The sequence below is a fragment of the Tursiops truncatus genome, chromosome 11, assembly GCF_011762595.2.
Source record: "Tursiops truncatus isolate mTurTru1 chromosome 11, mTurTru1.mat.Y, whole genome shotgun sequence".
NCBI classification, from domain to species: domain Eukaryota; kingdom Metazoa; phylum Chordata; class Mammalia; order Artiodactyla; family Delphinidae; genus Tursiops; species Tursiops truncatus.
Window position 1 is genome coordinate 12201962 of NC_047044.1, and position 10938 is coordinate 12212899.

Below are 10938 nucleotides of genomic sequence, written 5' to 3' on the forward strand. Positions count from 1 at the left end.
CCCCACCAGGCTTTCAAGAAACAAGTGAGGACAAGTCAGCTCCCCAAAGGTAACAGAACCCAAGAAAAACACTTCAGGTTACTATTAAGCCATGTAGTTTATTATTTCACATAAAAGTTAGCGACCAAGGCCACAGTGCTGTTAAACCCCTCCCTCCCACCCCAACCCTGTTATAAAAACAAAACAGAACACAACAAAATACCACAGCTCAGGCCGAGTCAGGAACGAAAAGTGGCTCCGAGGAAAACAAGACGGAAACACGAGACACAACATCTTTGCATATTTATACAAAAACTGCCACGGCCCAGGGGGCAGGCGGTCACAGCATGTCAACAGGGAGACCGGGGACCCAGGGCATTTGGAGGTTCACGACAGCGGTCACTTCTGGCTACATCTTTTGGGCTCTACTGCAGGAACGGGGTGGGGAGGGTGCCCTCAAGGCTGGGCAGGACCCCTCGTCCCACTCTAAAGTTCAGGTCATTGGCTGGACGTGCTTTTGGTTGGGGGAGATGCCGCAGACTCCTTTCTTCCAGAGACAGAGGGACGCAGGGAGACGGCAGGGACCCCGACAGCTGCTCCCACCCCCCATGCCCAAGGGAGGGAAGTCGGCCAAGAGGCTGTCCCTCTCCAAAAACAGTTCACGGCCAGGAGCCAGCATGCTTACATTCACAAGGTGTAAAGCCCCACGGCAACCGTTGCCAACAGAAAGCTGAACATGAGGACCCATCGCATGAGCGGCACCTGGGAGAGGATGCTGAGCTGGGGCTTCCCCCTGGACGCCTCTGTGGGAGCAGAGTCTGAAACAGAAAGAGGACAGTGTCAACACCAGGAGGACAGAGGTGGGCCCGTCTGACATCACAGAAAGACAAAGCAGAGGGGCCTCAGCAGGGTCTAGTACAGTCCCGCTCAATGCAAACCAGTAGCCCTCCGGCCACTGCTTACATACCTCCGAAGACAGGGAGCTTACTACTTCTCCAAGCTCTCCAGTCTTCCATTTTCGGCTACATTGTGAGGAAGTACCCTCCAGGGATACCCAGGGGACCACACTTTGAGAACCAGTGCGTTAGGGCCAAGTCCCCTCACCCCCACCAGGTAGCCAATCCCACCAGGACTGGCCACATTCCAACGTTCCCGGGCTCAATCCCGCCAACAGAGGGGTCGACGTGGGCCTAGCACACATGAGAAAGCCGCAGGGCAGGCGGGCGAGGGCGGCCCCGGGAGCAAAGTCCTGAGGTGACCTGCCAAGCAGGTGGCTGAGCCTCACCCCTCCCCTCCCCCAACTCCCGAAGCCACACTGCCACCCACCGGGGTGTCAGGGGACATTGGGTGGAGCACTCCGGTGCTTTTGGAAGTTTCCCAGATGTTCTCTCAGCACAGCCACCCCGTCGAGAGCTGTCTGAGAAGTGTGAGGGACGGACTGACACGAGACACGACCCCGAGGTTACGTGTCTTCCCCGCGTCCATGGCAGGGGAAGAGCTAGCAGCTGTCCTGGGCTCCCTGCCCCATGTCAGGGCGTCTCTGTGTGGGAACCATTAAAAGGTCCCCAAAGGAACCTCAATTAAGAGGGGAGAGGGCTTTGCCGTGACTTCTGAGGGTCCTTGGTGTGCAAGTCTTCCTTTCGAGCCAGTGACCTAGAACGAGCCCAACCTCCCTGATTCTACAACTGGGGAGACCGAGGCGTGGAGGGGTCACCCACGTGGCTGCAGTCACCCGCTGAAGGCTGGCCCCACGCCCTCTGCCCACGCCCGACTTCGCATTTAAAACATTGAGGAGACAGAAGAGTCAACAGGTGCTGGAGCCAGAGAGCTGCGCCACGCTCCCTCCAAATGCCGCCCCCTGGAAGCCCTCACCTTGCGCCCTGCTGCCAGCCCGCCTGCGAAGGCCTGGTGCCTGCGAGGGGCTCTGGTCCTTGGCGTCCTGAGTCAGCAGTTCCTGCAATTCCTCAAACAGCTGCAAGACAAAAGACACATGTCTCTGTGAGAGGTGGGGACCGGCCAGCTGAAGGGAGGTTTGAGGTGTGTGGTTGTGAAACGTCAGGACATACCAGAATCACGGGAAAAGATGCTGAACATCCATGGACCTTTCACCCAGCTTAAGAGATAAGATGTCACAAGTCCATCTGACCCGCCTGCCTGCTCCTCCCCAAATACTCCCCAGTAATAGCCACCGTGAATTCAGAGTTCACCGTGGCCACTCACGCCCTTATGTTGCATCCCTCTGCAACTGATGTCATGAGCGGTACCCTAGCAGGCACTCCATTCTCTTGGTGAGATTCGCCCCTGCTAAGTGTGCTCCATGGTATTCATGAGCCAGGGTTTACAGATGAGAAAACTGCAGCTCCCAGAGATTCAATGCCTGGGGCCGAGGCTATCCCAGAGGTCAGGCAGCACAAGCCAACTCTCCCATGGGGCTCTGGCTCCAAAGCTCCCGTTCTTTCTATACCACCTCTCTGAAAGACAGATTTTCTTGGAGGACTGACCAGGTTTTGTGGGTGATGATGTTGTTTTTTAGGGGAATGCAAGGAAGGGGCATTGCTCCATTAAGGAGTGCTCGGACCAGGCTCTTCTGGGGTCCCAGGCTGGGAATAAAGAGCCAGGGAGAGCATAAGCTGGGAACCCGAGTCCCCGTGGGGCCTCCAGGTGGGGGGAGAGCGATGGGATTCTCAAACATCCGGATTAGAAGAAACCTCACCCGCCCTGGGAACACACCCACCCCCAGCCCTGCCCAAGAAGTCATCCTTCAAGGAAAGGCCTCGCTTGAAGCTCACCTTCCCCTAGATTTGAGACACTTATAGAAAGACACACCCAGCCTCCCTGGCTGGGCTGAGGCCCAGAAGGCGGAGGCCACGTCTACAGCACCCATAACCCCTGCAGTGCCAACCTGGCTACACACAAATGCACAGGCAACTTGTATGTTGTCACAGAGGATTGCCACAGAGTGCCACAATGGTGACGCTCACATCCCACAATAACCAACCATAGCTAATATTAGACAGGTGATGCCATGCCAGGCCGTGCTATTAGGACCTGATTGATTTAAATTCGCTTAAACCTCACAACTCTTACGAGATAATGTCATTTCCCCATTTTACAGACAAGGAAACCGAAGTACAAAGCGATTAAGGGATTTGTCCAACATCACCCAGCCAGTAAGTGGCAGAACTGGAACCCTGGCCCCCGAGCCCCTGTCCCTAACCGTGACCCTCGGCCCCCACCTCCCCTGCTCTGCGTGAAATGTCCCTGGAGGAGCAGCTGGGGGACGCGGCGGCCACGCAGGGCAGCCAGACCCTCACCTGGATGTTGAGAAGGAAGGCAGCCTTGGCCTCATCGAGGGCCCTCTTCCTGACCTCGGGGGTCATCTCCAGAGTGTTCATACGGGAGCGGTACAGCTGCTTGAACTTGGTGGCACTGGCGATGTTGGGGAAAGTGAAGAAGGCCAGGCCCTCTCCGGAGCTGGGCAGGTCCAGGGCCTTCTGAGCGATCTTCTTGAGGACCTGGCCCCCGGACAGGTCACCCAGGTAGCGGGTGTAGGTGTGGGCCACCAGCAGCTCAGGCTCGGCGCGCCCCACCTCTTGGAGTCGCTGCACGTAGCGCCTGGTGGCCTGCGTGTAGGGGATGGCCTCCTGCCAGCGGGACCCGTACCAAAAGGCCATGTCCTGCTCGAGGGCCCCCCTTCGGTGCAGCTCTTCCGGGAAGTAGAGGGGAGTGTAGACCGGGTTCTCCTTGTTGCGTTCGATCTCCTCCTCCAGGGCCACATAGATGTGGTACAGAGATGCCATTACCAGCTGAAACCAGAGCGAGCAGGTCGGTATAAGAACTCCCCATCCAGCCCCTTCACACTACTGCCTTCAGAGGGACCCTCGTCACCTCCCCGGGCCAGGCCCCCACCTCCTGCCAGCCCCTCCGATCTCCTCCACACAGCAGCCAGAGGGAGTGTCACCAAGAGAGAAATTCGATCATGCGCTGTCTGGGCCTAAAACCCTTTTATCACACTGCATAAAACACGCAGCCTCACTTCGTCCTTGGAAAAATCCAACAAAGGCATAGCTATGCCCATTTTACAGAAAAGGAAACTAAGGCCCAGAGAGAGTATGTGACATGGAGGTCACACAGCTAGTAAGAAATGGAAATGGAGCCAAGCCCAGGCATGGCTAGGGGGGGCCATCCTGGCTCTGGAAAACGTACGTGAATGAAAGTACTTATAGGAGATGCCAGGCACCTCCGGCCTTTGACCTCTCGATGACCATCTACAGGGCATGGTTCTCCTCCCCAAAGGACGCCTCTGGAAGCTGAGCTGGGGGACAGGGCCAGTGCTCCTCGGTTCGGGGAACTCCCGTTACACATTAATTCTCTAGTTTGAGTTTGAAAGAGGACAAAGGATAAATGCTCTGGTGGAGGTTTCCAAGATGATTTCTGAGCCATAAACGTTCACGGCAGCGCCATTTCTCACCGGGGCAGAAAGCCAAGCAGCCTGGTACAGAACAGCCTGGGCCTTCGACTCTGACCGGCCTGGTTCTAACCCGGCTCAGCCAGTCCTCAGCTGTGTGACCATGGATAAGCCACTCGCCCTCTCTGGGCGATGTGAGGTCTGAGTGGCTCTGCACAGGTCAAGCCTCGGTTCCCTTCCCTGCAAAGAGGGGTAATCCAACCACACAGTAACGGGCTGGTGTGCAGGTCCAGCAGGATGACACAGGTAAAGCGCTAGGTGCAGCCGGGCACGTAGCCCTTGAGTCAGAGGCCATGGTGATAAAAAAATGCTACCTCCATCAGCATGATCCGAGTGAGCACTGGGTCCTCTCGCGGACCTTTGTGCTGCCTTTGAACTCAGCGGCTGAGAAGAAAGACCCAAAGTCTACAGTGGCTGGGGATGGGACACTCCAGCAGCCACGTCCCCACTGCCTCTGCCCCAGCCTCATCTCAGCAACTGTAGGTCAGCTTTTTTTTTTTTTTTTTTGGGCGGGGGAGGACAAGGGGGCAAGGGCATAGCCCAGGGCCCCAACCCCTTAGAGCTGTGCCTTAAATCTCCCTTCACTGAAGCACCTCTCATGTTGGAAGTGGGAGAGGCTCCCGAAAGCAAAAGGCAGGGGTGTCAGGAGTGGAGGGCTACAGCTCCCCAGCCCCACAGCTCAACCGGAACGAGCCTTTCCTCACACCCAGCACCTGCCTGGTTCTTTGCCACATGCTTTCCTTCTATTTTTATGAATTTCACAGTTGTACTGGGAAATAGCAAAACCTGTGCCTCACATACAACGGGCACTTAAGAAAACCCTGCAGGGAATTCCCTGGCAATCCAGCGGTTAGGACTCTGAGCTTCCACTGCAGGGGGCACGGGTTCGATCCCTGGTCGGGGAACTAAGATCCCGCATGCCATGCAGCACAGACAAAAAAAATGAAAAAAAGAAAACCCTGCTGTTGAAAAATCTCATTTCATGGATGAGAAAAAGGTACCTTAGGGAGGATAGATGAGGTGTCCTTAGTCTTACTATTAGGAAATGGATGTGCTCGGGCTCGAAACCACATTCCCCCTTGCCTTCAGAGGCAGATGAGAACTATATCAGAAGCATAAGCTCTGAAATGAAACCAGCCTTGGTTCCCTTTTGGCCTTTCCCATTTACCTACTGGCTGTGTGACCTTCTGGTAATTACTTAGTCTCTCTGAGCCTTCCCTTCCTCATCTTCCTTATCAAGACTGAGGCACTAATTAGAAATTAAGTAAAATGCCAAGCAGAGCCTAGGTGGTCAGCTGATGGTAGTACTGCCCCAGCCCCTCCACAACACCACATAGCAGGCTGTGAATCTGCTGTGTGACCTTGGGTAAGTCACCTCCCCTCTCTGAGCCTCAAAGTCACGATCTGTAAAAAGATTCCCTTGAACATGCCCATCTGGCCCCTCAGCATCCCTGGTCCCCACCCCCACTTAAACCACTGCCCTGAGCCTTGGGAGCACCCACAGCCAATATTCCCTCTGCCAGGGCTGGTACCACCAGGCCACATACCTTAAAGCCTTCTCGGGTCACCTCGCCCTTCTGAAAGTTCTTCATGAACTGGGCGTTCTCCGCCAGGGTGTGCACCTCCTTGGTGGCCTCCTTCAGGGCCTCTGACAAATCCTGGGGCATACTACAGAGAAAGGGAGGGACGTGAACAAGGTGGGGGGCTCTGAGCAGAGTTCTTCCCAACGTTGAGCTTCTGAGGGTACCCCCGCCTGTCAGCAAGACTTAAAGAGATTTCAGCTTTTATCAGGCTTCTCTGCAGAAATCCAGCCTCCCACTTAATAAACAGCCATGTTCCCAACTGCCTTAAGATGCAGCCCCATCCACACTTTTCAGTCATTAAGATACTATGTAACACGGTCCCCCCCAAACCAAGAGGGAAGTCCTGGTACCAGTTATTCTCAGTGGAGGAGAGGAGGCAGCAGCACCACCCAGGGAGAAGCAGCAGTTGGCAGGATGCCCATTCAACTTTGTAAGTGCTTTGATTGGCTTTTAGATCCAAGATTTAATTCATTAACTTTGTTGAGCTCAGATACAAATCTCATGACCCCTTATAATATGTTGCCCATCACAGAAGTGTTTGAGTTTAAAAGGCTAAGTAAATTCAGCTTTACTCAAGAAAAACTCCCTTTCGGCGAGTATTTCTGCCGTATGTCTGCAACCGCCTCCCGAGAAAAGGGTCATTTCTCCTTTCTCTCCCACACCTCTTCCAGAAACATCATCCCCTCTTCTGTATGTGCTGATCAAATTCTTGGGAGAAGGAAAGGAGCCAGACTTGGAGGGGGAGAAACCAAGGTTCTCATCCCAGCTAGCCAGGGAACCTTGGCCTTGCTGCCTCCCCCAGCTGTGCCATTCTCATCGGTAAATGGGGACACAGAAGCCACGGTGATGTCCTGCTCCTGCATTCAACAGGTAGTGAGAGGTGGATGCGGCCAAGAGGGGGCTCTAGTGAGAAAAGCAGGCACTCACAGCCAGCCTTGGACAGCCCCCAGGATCTCGGATTCAGCACACGGCCACCTTCAAGCACACACAAGTCCAAAGCCAAAAACAAAGTTGGATCCCACGGCAACACTCCCATCGGGTCACCCACCCGGAGCCAGGCATGTAATTCATCTTTCATCGCCCCGACTACCCCACCGGGCGGGACTGGAACCCCGCTCCTCCTTATACCAGAGCCCAAGAGACCGGCCGCCCTGCGAGGTCGCTTCCTGCTTCCCGGCTGAGTCTCGGCAGCTCAGCAGGAGGGCAGAGGCAGGGGCAGGGGTCGCCCCTCCCGGGAGAGGCCGGTCCCTCGCCCCGCGCTTGCCTGTCGGGCTGCGGGCGCTCCATCCTGCGGTGGTGCTGGTGCGGGGTCCGGTGCTGGCTCCGACGTCTCGGGACGGGCTCTTGGAGGCGGGAGAGCGACTGTGCAAAGCCCGGACCGTGCCGTCTATTTATCCCCGGGGCGGGTCACGTGGCCGCCGCCAGACAGCCGATCCACACTTACTGGCCCGACATTGCAACACCCGCGAGGGCCGGCGCCCCGCCCGCCCCTGGCCTGCGGGGGTGGAGTAGGCGCGGTCATATGACCCTTGGAAAACAAAGCTATTTAAAACAGGACGTGAAAAGGAAAAAAAAAAAAAAAAAAAACCAACAACTTCTGGAAATCTGAGCAGCTGTGTGATCCTGCCACTTCCAGAGCCTCCCACCCAGTGATGGGACTTGAACGCTCCAGGGGTCTGAATGGTTCCTGAGGGCTGGGAGGCAGCGCTTCTCAGAGCAGGAGGTGTGTGTTGGGGGGGTGGCAACGTCAGGGACTCTCCGACCCCAGAGCCTGCCTGCAGTTCCCCGCTTCCCCTCCCCAGCCTGCTCCCTAAGTATCACCTCCTCCCGGGTCCCTCAGCTGGCAGCCTGCCTCCTCATACACCCTTTAAATGTCCACTTAGGGCCTTTTTTTTTTTTCTTGAGAACCTACTACGTGCTAGAGACTGCTGTTTTCATGGTTCATCCCTCCAGTTACCCTGTGGGGTAGATCACTACCATTTTACAGACAGTGAAACTGAGGCTGGGGAATGAAGTGGCATGCCCAAGGTCACACATAAAGCAGGAAGACGGGACCCAAGCCCCAGGGTGAGTCCAGGTCGCTGCCTGCCTCCTCCAGGCCTTCTTAGCACTTGGTACCCAACCGGACAGCAATGCTGGTCATCCGGACCACCTCCCTGCTTACCTGCGTAGGGCGCTCTTCCAGGACTCATCAGGTCTGATTCATCTCACCCTCAGTGCCTGCACCAGGCCTGGAACGGAGCTGGCTCTCTGATCAACTATGGAATTAATTATGCAGGAAATTGATCCCTTAGGACTGGGGATAAGTATGTCACTGGGTGAGCCCAGATGACAAAACAAACAGCGAGGATGATTCCTAAAGCCCCTTCCCAATGCTGCAATACTGGATTCTAGATTAAACAAAACAAACAAAAAAGGTAATTTTGGCTCATTACAAGGATGTTGTTTGTAAACAGGGTAGCAAGTGCCCCATTTCTGAAGGAATGTGAGTACAGGCTTGAGGACTGCCCGTCAAGCACGGATTCCCCAACTGGGGGACTACAGTGGCTGAGGCATTCCTTCCCAGCTGTACCCCTATAGGAGTCTCCGATGTTTGGAGGAAGTCTGGAAGAACCAGGCAGGTATGGGAGGTCAGTGTGTCCATCCAGTCCAAAGTCAGAGCTCTGGCCCATGATCCACACTCTTCCAGGGTCACTGACCTGAATTTCAGTCACCAAATCAATCCAGTGACCTGGGCGTTGCTGCGCCTCCTAGATAGAAGGGCTATACGCCAAGGAGTTCAGCTCTTGGTATAAATTATATACCCACCGTCTGCTTCAATGAACAGTGATAGCAATACTAACAGCTAATGTTCACTGAGCACTTACTGTGCGGCATACGCTGTACTGAATGCATGTATTAACTGATTAAATCCTCATAACACCTCCATAAGGTTGGTACTGTTATTGTCCCCGTTTTACAAATGAGGAAGCTGAGGCAGAGAGGTTAAGGGTTTGAACCCAAGCAGCGTGGCACAAAGATTTCAAAATTCAAGGTGCAGTGTCATCTCCCAGAATACAGCGGAGGGGGAGACCACCCGAAGGAACATGGTTATCCCACTACAGCCCAGAAGTCATCTCCGAGGTTGTCCTTGAAAGGCTCATTCTACAGAGGGTGGCATTTACTGGTTCACAAGATTCACAGAGGTCAGACCTAGAACTGGAGCTGCTAAAAGATTTCAAAAAAGAGTTGCCAAGAACTTTCTAGAAAGAACAACTATTAGAAGCAGATGCCCCCATTAGAATGTAAGCTCCAGGAGGGCAGGGGCTTGGCTTTGTTTTGTGAAATCTCCAGAGACTGGAACCATGCCTGGCAAGTAGCAGACAACATCGAATGAATGAATGAATAACTAAATAGTTGCCACAAGATCTCTTTCTGGTAAACATGATGATATTGCTAGGCTGCCAGAAAGGGCTGGAATCAGGCTACAATTATGAATTGCGATCTGAGCCAAACTTTATTGAACACTTACTATGTGTAGAACCTTTACGTGCAAGATTGCATTTAATCCTGGCAACAGCTCTGTCATTTTCATCTGCGTTTTGTCCATGTAAATATTAAGGCACAGAGAGGTTAAGTAGTTTTCCCAAGTCACACAGCTAGTGATAACAGAGCCAGGATTCAAACCATTGGCACTTTGAAGCCACAGCCCATACTCCTGACCCCCACACCACATGCCTTCTTACAGGGGGGCTAGTCTGTCCTCCAGGAGTTTAGAGGATAAGCGTGTGAAGGTCTGAATGCTTCCCATCAGCCTGTCCGTTCAGAAACCCCAGAAGGTAAAGCTCGTGTGATCTGACATCTTCGTACTTAACGTGGGGGAGCAGAGGGCCCAAGAGGGGAGTGACTTCCCCAGGCTGTGCCCCGTAGGACACAGAGCCTTCAGTGACCCAGAGTTCCTGGCTGCCAGTCCGGGTTTGCTACTCATTCCAGCTTCTTCCCTGGGAGCCCCTGACTTGGTAAGAAGAGACCACCCCTCCGTCCCAGACGACCCCAGGGCAAAGGAGGCTGGGTAAGAGTTGATCTAGTGTCTCGTCTGTCCCAGTGTTGAGCTTGTGGCCCTTATCCGTGCTGATTCAGACTTCCTGACTTACCCCCTTTCCTGTCCTCAAGCAACTGGAACGATGTGAATGGTATTCTTTCTCCTCCTGTGGTAGGCTGAGGTTCACATCCTAATCCCAGAACCCCTGCATATGTTACCTTACATGGCAAAATGGTTTTTGCAGATGGGATTAAATTAAGGATCTTAAAATGGAGAGACTATCCTATATTATCCTCATGGGCCTAATGTGATCAGAAAAGTCCTTATAAGAGGGAGGCTGGAGGGTTACAGGTATGGAAGGTGATGTGATAAGGGAAGCAGGACACAGAGAGCTTGGAAGATGCTGTGCTGCTAACTTTGAAGATGGAGTTAGGGGCCACGAGCCAAGGAAAGCAGGCACCCTCCAAAAGCTAGAAAAGGCGAGGAAGTAGATCCTCCCCTAGAACTCCAGAAGGAATGCAGCCCTGCCCACCCATTTCAGGACTTCTGACCTCCAGAACTCCAGAGAATCAATCTGTGTTGTTTCAAACCACTGTGTTTGTGGTATCTGCCACGACAGCTTCGGGAAGCAGGACAGGGATGGATAGAGAGACCCTTCCTGCCATTTCCCAGCATTACAGCTTTATTGCATCAGAGAACCCACCACCCTCTCTCTGGGATTTCCTTTCAGAGTCAAATGCTTGAGCAGCTGAAACGGGCCAGTTTTGTATGTGTGCTGGAGGTACGAAGCTGAAGAGGCTAGAAGCCCACCGTGACAGAATGCGGGTGCTCAGGGTCCTAATGAAGTCTGGGCCTGGGGAAATGATCCAGAAAGGGGGCAGGGGGCA

General features: G+C 54.0%; 1 protein-coding gene across 1 annotated transcript; it reads right to left on the reverse strand.

The window, feature by feature from the left end:
* Nucleotides 1–265: 265 nt before the first annotated feature.
* On the reverse strand, nt 266–7453 carry HMOX1 (heme oxygenase 1). Its single transcript, XM_004315885.4, has 5 exons — nt 7295–7453; nt 5995–6115; nt 3294–3785; nt 1852–1951; nt 266–797 (listed from the first exon to the last, which is right to left on the reverse strand). The coding sequence occupies exons 1-5, from the start codon at nt 7315–7317 to the stop codon at nt 667–669; spliced, it is 867 nt and encodes a 288-aa protein (XP_004315933.1). The 5' UTR covers nt 7318–7453; the 3' UTR covers nt 266–666.
* Nucleotides 7454–10938: the final 3485 nt, after the last annotated feature.

Excerpts from the sequence above, each read along its gene's own strand:
- HMOX1 (XM_004315885.4), bottom strand. The coding sequence starts at position 7,317 with ATGGAGCGCCCGCAGCCCGACAG. Across the intron at positions 6,116-7,294 it reads GAGCGCCCGCAGCCCGACAG|TATGCCCCAGGATTTGTCAG; the intron begins GCAAGCGCGGGG and ends CTTTCTCTGTAG. Across the intron at positions 3,786-5,994 it reads TGACCCGAGAAGGCTTTAAG|CTGGTAATGGCATCTCTGTA; the intron begins GTATGTGGCCTG and ends CTCTGGTTTCAG.